At 50.8% G+C, this 14802-nt stretch overlaps 1 protein-coding gene across 1 annotated transcript in view; it reads left to right on the plus strand.

Moving 5' to 3' along the window:
• LOC149525495 (GTPase IMAP family member 8-like) overlaps positions 1–14802 on the plus strand; it is a 41869-nt gene that overhangs the window by 24390 nt on the left and 2677 nt on the right. The window contains exons 2-3 of the mRNA XM_089776038.1: positions 595–1547; positions 8378–8417. Coding sequence (XP_089632164.1) covers positions 595–1547; positions 8378–8417 — 993 coding nt within the window. The remainder of the gene's footprint in view (positions 1–594; positions 1548–8377; positions 8418–14802) is intronic.

Below are 14802 nucleotides of genomic sequence, written 5' to 3' on the forward strand. Positions count from 1 at the left end.
AACTATTTCCCTGGGAGGTTGGGGATGTGCTGGACTGGGTTCCCTAGGGAGGAGGTGGAATCTCCACCCCTGGAGGTGTTTAAGTCCTGGCTTGACAAAGCCCTGGCTGGGACTATTTAATTGGTTTTTGTCCTGCTTTGGGCAGGGGGCTGGACTCAATGACTTCCAAGGTCTCTGCCAGCCCTGGGATTCTGTGATTCCTTATTAGTTACAAGTTCTGTGAAAGTGAAACTTTGAATGTTGAGTCATTGCAATGAGTTTCTTGTAAAAACAAACAGCAGACACAAGGTTATTCAGAGGTAGGATCCAGTGACTAATTCTGAATAAAAATGAAAGAAAAGCAGTCTGTTTGCACACAGTTCACTGACAGAACAGAGGCAAGAGTAAAACTTAAAAAACACCAAATAGTCCTGCAGCACCTTAAAGACTAACAACACATGTAGATGGGATCATGAGCATTCATGGGCACATCCCACTTCTTCAGATGCAAGAGAGTCAACGGTCGGGTCCATCACCAGTTCTCCCAACTCCGGTCTCTCCTCGTCATGTTGTGACCCAGGCACTGATATGATGAGTCTCACTTGTTCCCCACAGATTCCCATGCTGGTGGCCACAGCCCCGGAGGACCTGACCTGAGAATCATCCTGGTTGGTAAAACGGGAGCTGGGAAAAGTGCGACAGGAAACACCCTCCTCGGCGAGAGCAGGTTTGAGTCCAAGCTCAGCACAAAGCCAGTAACACAGACGTGCGCCGCGGGGAGGATGACGTGGAATGGGAGGGAGGTTCTGGTTATCGACACTCCCGATATTCTGGGCACAAAGGGCCCCGTGGAAGCCTCCACCCAGGAGATGGCTCGCTGCATCGCGCTGTCCTGCCCCGGCCCCCACGCGCTGCTGCTGGTCACACGGCTGGGCTGCTACACTGCCGAGGACCAGGCAGCTGCCGGGCGGATCCGAAAGATCTTTGGAGAGGAGGCCATGAGGTACCTGATCGTGCTGTTCACCCGGAAAGAGGACTTGGAAGGTGGCTCGCTGAGCGACTACGTGACTGGCTGTGATAACCCAGCTCTTCGGGGGCTGGTGGCAGCATGTGGGAACCGCTACTGTGCTCTCAACAACAGAGCAACGGGCTCGCAGCGCGAGGAGCAGATCTGTGAACTGAGGAAGGTGGTGGAGGGGATGGTGCAGGCCAACAGAGGCCGATGTCTCACCAGTGAGATTTATAGACATGCCGTGGAGAAGAGGCAGCAGCAGGCCAAGGCCCTGGAGGAGAAGTACAGGGAGCTGGAGGAAGCAAAGGTGAAGGCCATAATCCATTGCTTCAAGGAGAAACATTGGGCTCTGAAGCAGGACTTACACTCCAGGCCAGAGGCAGCACAGGAAATCCATCTCGCACTGGGCCAGGATGTGTATCGAGCTTTAGAAACGCTGCCAGAAGCACAGAAAGCCATGGAGGCAGAAGAGGAAGAAAATCTCCTGAGAGAAATACAGGAATACTACCCAAAAAAGGTAAACCCAGCCAGGGAAGAAGCCGACAATGATGAGAGGGTAATGGGATTAGCTCTGCATTTGCATATTTAATTATGCTTACACCCATGCAGTTGGGACCTGGTTTTCTATGCTGTTTGGAGAAGACCCAGGGGAAGCTGTGCTGAGATTGAATGAGTCAGGGCTCCATGGGGGGCTATTTAGGGGGAGTCAGAATCTATGAGCAATGAGAATGGAGGGGGCCAAAGGCACCGAGCAGATTGAAGTCTCAGAACATGAAATATACCAAACTGATCACCTTTGTACAGTGAAATCAACTAATGAAAAATGCTCTCTGAGAGCAGGGTAGCAGTGATAACAGGATTATGAAGCCAAAACTGTCATTGACTTCCTGGGTATTCCAGGAACACAGGGATGGCCAGATTGGATCTGAGCAGAGATGTTCATTCTCAGTTAATTGAATAGTCAAGTAACCTCATGAATTCTTATTGGCTACTCAACTTTTCTATAGTCCCCGGGGGCTGAGGCAGCAGCCAGTGCGCTCTGGACCCATTCCCGAGGAGCCCCCTGCCACCCTGTGCTGCTGCCTCTGTATCAAAGGGAACAGTGTGGGGTGCAAGGCGGGAGTCAATCCATGAGGGGAGGCAGTTTAAAAACCAGCTCCCCTCAAGGACCGGCTGCCGGTTGCCTTGCGCTGCTGCCTCTGATGCAGAGGAAACAGTGCAGGGTGGCAGCAGGGTGGGGGAAGAAGGTGTCTGAGCTCTTGGACCCGGCCTGAGCCGGAACTGAGCCAGGCTGCCCTCCCCTTCCCCCTCTCCACTGGTTCCTAACATTTTAAATGCAGAGCTGCAGTGTGGGTAGGTCTTGGACCTGGCATGAATCAGAATTGGATCTGAGCAGAGATGTTCATTCTCGGTTAATTGAATAGTCGAGTAATCTCATGAATTCTTATTGGCTACTTAATTTTCTATAGTCTCTGGGGGCAGGGGCAGCAGCCAGTGCACTCTGGACCCATTCCCGAGGAGCCCCCTGCCACCCTGTGCTGCTGCCTCTGTGCAGGGTGCCAGGAGGGAGCTGGTCTGTGAGGGGAGGCAGTTTAAAAACCAGCTCTCCTCAAGGACCAGCTGCCAGTCGCCCCAGGCTGCTGCCTCTGATGCAGAGGAAACAGCACAGGGTGCCAGGAGAGTGGGGGAAGAAGGTGTCTGAGCTCCTGGACCTGGCCTGAGCCAGAACTGAGCCAGGCTGCCCTCCCTGCCGGCTTCTAACACACTTTAAATGCAGAACTTCAGCATGGGTAGGTCTCGGACCTGGCATGAGTCAGGACTGAGCTGGGCTGCAGGCCAGCCTGCTAAAAAATGTACTGGGTGGGGAAATGAGTGTAGTCCATAGCATTAACCTACAAGGTTGTGCTTATTGGTTAATTGGTTAACTGACTACACTATTACATCCCTAGATCTGAGCATTGAACCTTCTAGGTTCCTTCCCCACTCTGGCATGATAAAGGCAGAAGTGGGGGCCAGCAAAAGTACCCTAAAACCTGATCTACTAGGCTTTGGTATAAAACTTCCCCCAAAATCTCAACAACCTTAGATTTTGGGGATCAATTCTCCACTGCCACCACCAAGATATTAATACAAAAAAATCAGGCGAAAGATCATTTGGGAAGTCTCACCCCTAAAGTAAAAACCAGGACACAATTATCCAATAACAGGTTAATAAAAGGAAACGAGAAAGAACTTTTATTGTCACCACAATATTCCTGTTGCAAGCATAATGACCAGGGGGACAGTAACAAGGTAATACTCACGAAGAAATTTTACCATTGTTTTTTGGAAAGGGAGGCATGTCTGTCCCCTTCAGTAGCTGGGGGAACTCTCAGGGTATGTCTACACTACAAAGTTAATTCAAACTAACAGACGTTAGTTCGAATTAACTTTGATAGGCGCTACACAGGCGAACTGCTAGTTCCAACTTAATTCGAACTAGGTAAACTCATTCCACGAGGACTAACACCTAGTTCGAATTAAGCAGTTTGAATTAAGTGCTGTGTAGCCACTTAATTCGAACTAGTGGGAGGCTAGCCCTGCCCAGGTTCCCCTGGTGGCCACTCCTGGCCCCGGAGCCCTGAAAGGGCCACAGTCTGGCTACACTGTTTGTGCCAGTTGCAAGCCTGCCAGCACCCAGCCAGCAGACCCTGCACCTGCCACAACATGAGCCAGCCACCCGCTGCTACCCAGCCCTCCCCCTCTTCCCGGGTCCAGGCTGGCGGCTCACAGGAGCCTGCCTGGGGCCGCAAGAGGCGGGCGCCCACTTGGTCAAGTGCGGACATCGTGGACCTCATCCAGGTATGGGGGGAAGCCTCCAATGTCCACGATCTCTGCACTAGCCACAGGAATGCGGCTGTGTACAGCCACATGGATGACAGCCTGGCCACCAGAGGCCACCAGCGGAGCTGGGAGTAGGTCTGCTGCAAAATTAAGGACCTGCGGCTGTCCTACTCTCGGGCCTGCCAGCCAGAGGCCAACCCGGAGACATGCCCCCACTTTGAGGCCCTGGACCAAATCCTGGGGACTCATGCCGTCCATGCCCCCCGGGTGGTGATCGACCCCGGGGCAGAGGAACCCGTCCCTGATACCGAGGAGGAGGAGGAGGAGGACGCCAAGAGTCAGGAGCCTGCCGGGAGCCTGCTCAGGACCCAGGACCCCCAAGGAACGCCACAGAGCACATCGCCTGTGTCGTCCGAGGCCGGGGAGGGCTCCACATGTGAGTACCATCATGCTCCACTTATGTGTAGGGGGGGGGAATGGGAGCCCAGGGACCGTGCGCCTGGGCCTTGCTCACCAAGGAGCAGCAGCTGGGTGTCATAAAGGGGCCCTGGCCTTGCAGAGGGGGGCTGGGTTTTACCCACCTTATCCCCAGGGAGAATTGACCGCTGCTCTTGTTTCACCACAGCCGCAGCACCTGGGACTGTAGGGCGCACCACCCCGCCTGCAACAGCCACCCGCGCCCGGGCCAGCAGGCGTGCCAGGAACCAGGAGGATTATCAGCGGTGGCACCTCCGGTTCATGGAGCAGCTGCTCCGCAACCAGGAGCACTGGGTCCAGGAGGACCTTCGGCTGCACCAGCAGAGTTTGGAGGCACTAGAGGAGCAGGGCCGTGGCCTCAGAGGCCACCTCCAGACCCTGGTCGACCGGTTCCTGCCTCCTCCTGCTCCTGCTCCGGCTCCTGCGGCTGCCACAGCTCTCGCTTCTCCTCCCACCCCTGCTGCCCCTGCTCCCCCTACCCTCTGCCCCCCTGCCCCTGCTGCCCCTGCTCCCCCTGCTGCCCCTGCTCCCCCTCCCACTTCCTCCACACCCCCTGTCCTTCCTGCTCCACCCTCCACACTCATTCCCCCCCGACGCCCCTGCACCCACAGTGCTGCGAGACGGGAGAACCAGCCCAACTCCCAACCCTGAGCTTTCCCTTCCCTTCCTCCCCTTCCACCCCCTTCCAGCTCCCTCCTCCCAGGTTTCCCCCTCCCCTCTTCAACCCTCACTCCTCCCTCCCCCCAACCCAGTTATGTAAAATAAAAAGAGGGTTTTTTGCCAAAACAGGTGTCTTTATTTGACATTAGGAAGCGGGGTTAGGGAGGGGAAAGGGGAAGAGGGGGAGGATGGAAGAAGGCCCCAGTGAGGCATGCAGGGAGAGTTCAGTCCTCCTCCTCCTCCACATGGAAGCTCTCCCGCAGGGCTTCCCGGATCCGGACGGCCCCCCGCTGGGCATCCCGGACGGCGATGGTGCGGGGGTGAGCGTACTGGCCAGCCATGTGCTCAGCCTCAGCCATCCAGGCTGGCAGGAAAGCCTCCCCCTTTCTCTCACACAAATTGTGCAGCACGTAACATGCTGCCACCACAGGAGGGATGTTGTGCTCAGCGAGGTCGAGATGGGTGAGCAGGCATCTAAATCAGGCTTTCAGTCACCCGAAGGCTCTCTCAATGACGATGCGGACCCTGGTCAGCCTCGCATTGAAGGACTGGTGGGAGGGGTTGAGGTACCCCGTGTATGGCTTCATGAGCCAGGGCTGTAGGGGGTAGGCCGCATCCCCCACCAGGTACACGGGCATGTCCACGTCCCCGACCCTGATGTGGCAGTCGGGGAAGAAGGTCCCGTCCTGCAGCCTCTGGCACACGGAGGAGTTCTGGTACACCCTGGCGTCGTGTGCCTTGCCAGACCAGCGCACATTAATGTCCGTGAACTGGCCCCGGTGGTCAACACGACCTGCAGGATCACGGAGAAGTACCCCTTGCGGTTGACATACTGGGAGGCCTGGTGTTCCGGGGCATGGATGGGGATGTGCGTCCCGTCGATGGCCCCCCTGCAGTTGGGGAAGCTGAGGGAGGCTGAACCCCCGGATTATGGTGTCTGGGTCGGCGAGGCGGACCACCCTGTGGAGCAGCACCCAGTTGCAGAGCAGCACCTTGACCACCTGCGGAGAGACACAGCAAAGCGTGAATCACTGGGGAGCCTGGGTGGCTGGGAGTGTTCGAGCCCTGGCAGTGCCCCGCGCCCCACTCCCGGAAGCAACCCCCCCGGGCGGCATGTAGTATGGCCGGGAGAGACCGGCCCCTCTGGTGCGGGGCGCTTTCGCCTCCTCTCCCTCCTCCCTCCCGTTTTCCCTGGGGTGGCCCATCCCCTCCTTGCAGCCACCCTTCCCCCTGGCCCAGTGGCCAATGAGTGCAGTACCTCCATGAGCACTGCTCCGACGGTGGATCTCCCCATGCTGAACTGGTTCCCGACGGATCGGTAGCTGTCCAGCGTGGAGAGCTTCCAGAGGGTGATGGCCACATGCTTCTGGAGGGGGATGGCGGGCATCATGTGAGTGTCCCTTCTGCGCAGAGCAGGGGCGAGCCACTTGCAGAGCTCTAGGAAGGTATCCCTCCTCATCCTGAAGTTCTGGGTCCACTGTTGGTCTCCCCAGTGCTCCAGGACGTTGCGGTCCCACCAGCCGCTGCTGGTGTCCAGACGCCAGATGCGGCGGGGCACGCCGGTGCCTGGGTGCTGCTGTGGATCTTCCATGGCCCCCAGGACGGCCAGGCGGAGAGGCAGGGGGCTGAAGTGCACCAGGTGGTGCCAGGCAGCCTCCCGACATTGCTGGCAGGCTTGCAGCAGCAAGTCCACAAACTGCACCAGAAAGTGCAGGGCGAGCTCTGGCTCCCTGTTGCCAACTGCGGCAGCGGCCCAGAAGGGAAGCACCGACACAGGCAGGCAGAGAGGAAAATGCTTTGCTGTCCCTCGGCGAGGTAGGCAAGCAAGTGGAAAAGCTTAGAACCTGCTGTCCAGGGGGGTCCCTTTAAGCTCGAGCCTCAGATAGCTTCAGACAGCAGCCACACAAAGCAACTACTGACCTGATGCCCTGGCGGATCGGTTTCAGCTGCCCTTAAATGCCCCCCTGCGTCCAATCAGTGTGGATGCGCTAGTTCGAATTAGCAAAAAACTAATTCGAACTAGTTTTTAAGTTTAGATGTGCTAGTTTGAATTAGCTTAGGTCGAATTAACTAATTCGAACTAAGTTAGTTCGAATTAGCGCTGTAGAGTAGACATACCCCCTGAGACAAAGGAGGGAAAAACCCAAAGTCCTTTATCTCAATTTGAAAGTCCTACCTACATTCCTATTGTCCACTCTACCTGGATAGGCGTAGTTAACCCCTTAATCCCTAAAATGCTTGCTAATCCTCATAATCATGACACTAATACATCCCTAGATCTGAGCATTGAGCCTTCTAGGTCAGGGGCTCAGTGATTATCAGAATGCAACGTGAGCTCTGCATGAGATTGTTGCAGGATAAACATCCCTCCGGAAAACTCTCTTCTAACTCCCAGTGTAGGTTGGCTTGTGCTCTGAATTGGGTGGGTTTAGAGTCCCCCTAAATCTCTTTAAGGCTCTTGTTTTTTGATGGGATTGAAAATAATAACTTGTGTAAAACTGGGTAGTTTTGATAACTATATAAATGCCAATACTTTTATGAATTCTGCTAATAAAACTCTTAGCCCCACTGACACCTTACAGGTGCAGCTTGGGCCAGTCCCTCCCAGAGAGGTTTCCCCAGAGCTCTGGGGGGCGGGAAGCCACAGAACCCCCGGAGCTGCAAGCCACATGGCCCTTCCCCTCCTCTCCTGCCCAGTGCTCGGGGGGGGAGGGGAAGGTGGAGGGAAACAGAGCTGTCGCTGGCTACCCACAGATTCAGACTGCCTCAACCCCACAGAGGCCATGGGGCTGAGGGCCAGGTCTGGTGTGGTGGGGGTGTGTGGAGAGAAAGGACCCAGGCTGGCACAGTGGCAGAGGGGTGAAGAAGGGGCCTGGGCTTACGGGGGGAGGAGAAGAAGAAGCTCGGACTTGTGTGGTGGTGAGGGGGAGGGAGGGCAGTGTGCAGGGTGGGAGAAGGGGTCCTGGCTGATGTGGCTGGGGGCAGGGGAAGGGGCCTGTGCTGGTGTGACCTCAGGCCCGCCTTCCTCGGTAGCCGGGGATTCATATCCCCTCAAGAAGGGCGTTGGTGAGCATAGCGAGCACAGGGCGCTGTCCCCTAGTTTTCTATAACTATCTCTTTGATCTTGAATTATGAGAAATGATCACAGAAAGTGCCTTGCCTGCCTGTTCTGAACCTTTTAGTCTGGTCTTTTCCTGTATCATCTCCCTTGTTGTTATTCACTTTAAGCCAGTTTAATCAGCCCGTCTTCATGTGTCTCTTTTCTAAGCCTGGCATCCATTCCTGTAGCTTATAATTATTGCAGAACATTGGCTGACCACTGCTGACCAAACACATTTAAAAAGCTGCTCTGCAGCCTAATGAAGGTTTCTCTTTGCCCTGGCAATATGTTTGCAAGTAACAGATTGTTTTTTACACATCTTCCAGCTAAAACGGAAGGAGAGAGAAAATGAAGAACCCACCCAGGGTAAGTGACACTCAGAAATCTGCTCCCCCTCCCTGCTCATGTAGGTGCTGAGGCTGCAGAGATTTAAAGACACATGTACATTTAGTCAGGGAATAGAAACTCACAGACTTGGATTTTAATGCCATGATGGACTATTACATTATCTAGTCTGTGCTCCTGCACAGCCGGGGCCAAACAATTTGATCCAATTACTCCAGTGATGAGATCAGCAACTTGTGTGTGATGAAAGCTTACATAGGAACATAACAATGGCCATACTGGGTCAGACCAAAAAATGAGGTTTACAGGATCTATTGAAAAAGTGACCCGTTTCAATTTGGGAACAGTGCTTTTTCGAAAGAGCGCCATTACGTGATTATGCAAATGAAGCATGAGATATTTAAATACCAGCTTCATTTGCACTTTCAAAGTGCTTCATTTACATCCCTCTGCCAACAGAGGGATGTAGTCTAGACATATCCCTAGGCTACGTCTACACTGGCCCCTTCTTCGGAATAGCCATGCTAATTTAGAACTTTGGAATAGGGAAATGTGCGGGGGATTTAAATATCCCCCACGGGATTTAAATAAACATGGCCCCCGCTTTTTTTCCGGCTTGGGGAAAAGCCGGAAAAGAGCGTCCAGACTGGCGCGATCCTCCAGAATAAAGCCCTATTCTGGAGGATCTCTTATTACTAGTTTCAACAGGGCTTTATTCTGGAGGATCGGGCCAGTCTGGATGCTCTTTTCCAGATTTTCCCCAAGCCGGAAAAAAGCGGCGGCCATGTTTATTTAAATTCCACGGGGGATATTTAAATCCCCCGCACATTTCCCTATTCCAAAATTCTAAATTAGCATGGCTATTCTGAAGAAGGGGCCAGTGTAGACACAGCCCTAGTGTCCTATAGTTCTTATATTATGGGAACAAGTAAATAACTTTTCTTTATTCACCCTCCCAACACCACTCATGATTATATAGACCTCTATCATACCCCCCCTCAGCTTCCCCATTTCTAAACTGAAAAGTCCCAGTCTCTTTAGCGTCTTCTCATATGGGACCCGTTCCAAACCCCTAATCACTTTAGTTGCTCTTTTATGAACCTTTTCTAATGCCAAAATATCTTTTTTGAAGTGAGTAGATCACATCTGAATGCATTATTCAAGACGTGGGCGTACCATAGTTTTACACACAGGCAGTAAGATATTCCTTGTCTTATTTTCTATCCCTTTTTTAATAATTCCTAGAATCCTATTTGCTTTTTTGACTGCTGCTGCACACTACATGGAGGTTTTCAGAGAAGTATGCACGATAACTCCAGATCTCTTTTCTGATTAGTTGTAGCTAAATTAGCCCCCATCACATTATGGCTATGTCTACACTGGCCCCTTCTTCAGAAAGGGCATGCTAATTTTGAAAGTAGGAATAAGAGATCCTCCGGAAAAGGGCTTTATTCCAGAGGATCGGGCCAGTCTAGATGCTTTTTTCCGGCTTTTCCCGAAGCCGGAAAAAAAGCGGTGGCCATGTTTATTTAAATCCCCCGCGGATTTCCCTATTCTGACTTTCAAAATTAGAATGCCCCTTCCGAAGAAGTGGCCAGTGTAGACGTAGCCTAATTGTATAGTTGGGGTTATTTTCCCCAATGTGCATTACTTTACACTTATCTACATTCAATTTCATTTGACATTTTGTTGCCCAGTCACTCAGTCTGGGACACCACTAGTTTCACCTCTCCATTCTGAAAATTTACCATTTATTCCTACCTTTTGTTTTCTGTCTTTTAACCAATTCTCAGTCCATGAAAGGACCTTCCCTCTTATCCCATGACTAAATAATTTGTACAAGAGCCTTTGTTGAGGGACCTTGTCAGAGGCTTTCTGGAAATCTAAGTATACATCTACTGGATCCCCCTTGTCCACACGTTTGTTAACTCCTTCAAAGAACTCTTATAGATTACTAATTACCTTTGCAGAAACCATGTTGACTTTGGCCCAACAAATTATGTTCTTCTACGTCTCTGACAATTTTATTCTTTACTATTTGTTTCAACTAATTTGCCCGGTACTGACATTAGACTTACTGGTCTGTAATTGTCAGGGTCGCCTCTAGAGCCTTTTATGAATATTGGTGTTATGTTAGCTGTCTTCCAGTCCTTGGGTACAGAAGCTGATTTAAAGGATAGGTTACAAACCACAGTTAATAGTTCCGCAGTTCACATTTGAGTTCTTTCAGAACCATTGGGTGAATGCTATGTGGTCCCGGTGATTTGTTATTGTCAAGTTTTTCAATTTGTTCCAAAACCTCTTCTAATGACACTTCAATCCGGGACAGTTCCTCAGATTCGTCACCCACAAAGGATGGTTCAGGTTTGGGAATCTCTCCAACATCCTCAGCCGTGAAGACTGAAGCAAAGAAATCACTTAGTCTCCCCGCAATGGCTTTATCGTCCTTGATTGCTCCTTTTATATCTTGAGCATCTAGGGGACCCACTGGTTTTTTAGCAGGCTTCCTGATTCTATTGTACTTAACAAACATTTTGCTATTACTTTTTGAGTTTTTGGCTAGCTGTTCATCAAAAGCTTTTCTGGCTTTTCTTATTAAATTTTTACACTTAATATGGCAGTGTTTATGTTCCTTTCTATTTACCTCACTAGGATTGGACTTCCACTTTTTAAAAGATGCCTTTTTATCTCTCACTGCTTCTTTTACTAAAACAAAAGGAAAAACTATGCAGCACTTTAAAGACTAACAAAATGGTTTAATAGGTGATGAGCTTTCGTGGGCCAGACCCGCTTCCTCAGATCATATTCTGGAAGAGAATTGACATGACCATATATACCAAAGGGATAAAATGGAAAGAGTGAACAGATTATTAAACTGACAAATCAGATTTAAAACAGAAGTTGGGGCGAGGGAAAGGGAGGGAGGGAATAGTTATCTATCAGTCAATGAATGGTTTATCCAGGGTGATAAGTAGGGAAGCTATCTTTGTAATGAGTAAGGTAATTAGCATTTTTGTTAAGGCCCAGTCATAAAGTGTCAAATTTAAGCATGAATGAAAGTTCTGAAGTTCCTCTTTGTAGTCTGGTATTAAAGTCTCTTTGAAGTAAGATGCATGTAGGAAGGTCATTAAGACTATGTCCACGTAGGCTGAAATGAAAACCAACTACTTTTTCCTTGTGAAGATGTCTGATGTCTGATTTGTGGGCATTAATTCTTTGGCGAAGTGTCTGAGAAGTCTGTCCAATATACATAGCAGAAGGACACTGTTGGCACATGATAGCATAAATTATATTTCTGGATGAACAGGAATATGTGTCCTTGATCATGTAACTGACATAGTTAGGTCCAGTGATGGTGTCACCAGAGTAAATATGTGGACAAAGCTGGCAATGGGGTTTGTTGCAAGGGAAAGTTCCAGGGTTAGTATTAATGTGGTGTGTCCTGTGGTTGTTGGTAAGCATCGTCCTGAGGTGGGTGGCTGTCTATAGGGTCCCCCAGACCCTTTCGGAGTTTAGTATCCTTTTCCAGTATAGGTTGTGGGTTATTGATAATGCGTTGGAAGGGTTTAAGTTGAGGTCTATAGGTGATGACAAGTGGTGTTCTATTGTTGGTTTTCTTGGGCCTATCTTGAAGTAGATGGTTTCTGGGTATTCGTCAGGCTCTTTCAATTTGTTTTTTTATTTCCCCCGGTGGGTAATTGAGATTTACAAATGCGTGGTAGAGATCTTGAAGTTTCTCTGTCAATGGGATTAGAGCAGATGCAGTAGTACCTAAGGGCTTAACTATAGACAATGGATTGTATGGTGTGTCCTGGATAGAAGCTGGAGGCATGTAGGTAAGTGTAGCAGTCAGTGGGTTTTCTGTAGAGAGTGGTATTTAATTTTCCATTAGTGATTTGTACTGTGGTGTCCAGGAAATGGATCTCTCGTGTTGAATGGTCCAGGCTGAGATTGATGATGGGATGTAGGTTGTTAAAGTCTCTGTGGAATGCGTCCAGTGTTTCTTGACCATGGGTCCAGATCATAAAGATCATAAAGATGTCATTGATGTAGCGTAAATAAAGGAGGAGTAAAAGAGGACGGGATCTGAGGAAACATTCTAAGTCAGCCATAAAGATGTTAGCGTACTGTGGGGCCAAGCGGGTACCCATAGCTGTGCCGCTGATCTGGAGGTATAAGTTGTCCCCAAATTAGAAATAATTGTGTGTGAGTACAAAGTTACATAGGTCTGCTACCAGATTGGCTGTGGTATCCTCTGGGATAGAGTTTCTAATCCCTTCTTTTACATGGCGGTTAAGCCACTGTGACTCTTTTTTAGGTCTCTTGCTATGTTTTTTAATTTGGGGTATACATTTAAGTTGGGCCTCTATTATGGTGTCTTTAAAAAGTTTCCATGCAGCTTGCAGGGATTTTACTCTAGTCACTGTGCCATTTAATTTCTGTTTAACTAACCTCCTCATTTTTGTGTAATTCCCCTTTTTGAAATTAAATGCCAGGGTGCTGGACTGCTGAGGTGTTCTTCCCACCGCAGGAATGTTAAATGCTCTTATATTATGGTCACTATTCCCAAGCGGTCCTTGGTTTAGGTGGAGCCCATCCTTTCTGTATAGGCTCCCCCTCTCCCAAAAGTGTTCCCAGTTCCTAAATAAATCTAAACCCCTCCTCCCTACACCATCGTCTCATCCACGCATTGAGACTCTGAAGCTCTGCCTGCCTACCTGGCCCTGCGCGTGGAACTGGAAGCATTTCCGAGAACGCCACCATAGAGGTCCTGGATTTCAGTCTCTTTTCTAGTAGCCTAAATTGGGCCTCCAGGACATCCTCCCCTTCCCTACATCATAGGTACCTACATGTACCACAACCACTGGCTCCTCCCCAACACTACACATAAGTCTGTCTAGATGCCTTGAGAGATCCGCAACCTTCGCACCAAGCAGGAAAGTGACGGTACGGTTCTCCCGGTCATCACACACCCAGCTATATATGTTTCTAACGATCGAATCACCCACTACTAACACCTGCCTCTTCCTAACAACTGACGTTCCCTCCCCCGGGGTATGTCTACACTACAATGTTAGTTCGAACTAACGGACGTTAGTTCGAACTAACATTCATAGGCGCTACACTAGCGCTCTGCTAGTTCGAATTTAAATCGAACTAGCGGAGCGCTTAGTTCGAACTAGGAAAACCTCATTTTACGAGGATTAAGCCTAGTTCGAACTAGCTAGTTCGAATTAAGGAGTGTGTAGCCCCTTAATTCGAACTAGTGGGAGGCTAGTCCTCCCCAGGTTTCCCTGGTGGTCACTCTGGCCAACACCAGGGAAACTCTATGCCCCCCTCCCGGCCCCAGACCCCTTAAAGGGGCACGGGCTGGCTACGGTGCTCGTGCCAGGTGCAAGCCTGCCAGCACCCAGCCAGCAGACCCTGCACCTGGCACGGCACAGAGCCACCCATCCGATGTCCCCCAGCCCTCCCCCTCTTCCCAGGACCAGGCTGGCGGCTCCCGGGAGCTTGCCCGGGACCGCAAGAGGCGGGCACCTTCCTGGGCTAGTGCAGACATCGTGGACCTCCGCACTAGGCACAGGAAAGTGGCCGGCTAGAGCAGGAGAGCTGCCAGCCTGGCCACCCAGGAGCAGGTGTGCATGAAAATCAAGCGGGTCCACTGAGACCCCCGACCCTGAGCCCTGAGCTTACAATGGCCGTCCTGGGTCAGACCAAAGGTCCATCTAGCTCAGTAGCCTGTCTGCCGACAGCGGCCAACCCTAGGGACCCTGGAGGGGATGGACCGAAGACAGTGACCAAACCATTTGTCTCGTGCCATCCCTCTCCAGCCTTCCACAAACGTTGGGCAGGGACACCACTCCTACCCCCTGGCTAAGACTACTCCATGGACCCAACCTCCATGACTTGATCTCACTTCCCTTTAAACTCTGTTCTAGTTCTAGCCTTCACAGCCTCCTGCAGCAAGGAGTTCCGCAGGTTAACTATTTGCTTTGGGAAGAACAACTTTCTGTTACTAGTTTGAAGCCTGCTACCCATTCCTTTCCTTTGGTGTCCTCTAGTCCTTCTTTATGGGAACTAATGAAGAACTTTCCTGTATGCACCCTCTCCACCCAACCCCTGCTTTTAGAGACCTCTATCCTGTCCCCGCTCCATCTCCTCTTTTATAAGCTGAAAAGTCCCAGTCTCTGTAGCCTCTCTTCATCTGGGACCTGTTCCCAACCCCTGATCATGTTAGTTGCCCTCCCCTCTTCCAGCCTTTCTCTTCCCCTCTCCCACCTCCTTTTCCCAGTCTCCCCCAGTTTTGTTCAATAAAGACAGAGTAAATGTTGGAAGAAATGTTATCTTTATTTTGTACATCAGGAAGGGGGGCTAGGGAAGGGTAAGTGGAAGGAGGTGAGGGAGG

Source organism: Pelodiscus sinensis, chromosome 2, assembly GCF_052426305.1.
Source record: "Pelodiscus sinensis isolate ZL-2025 chromosome 2, ASM5242630v1, whole genome shotgun sequence".
In the NCBI taxonomy this organism is placed as follows: domain Eukaryota; kingdom Metazoa; phylum Chordata; order Testudines; family Trionychidae; genus Pelodiscus; species Pelodiscus sinensis.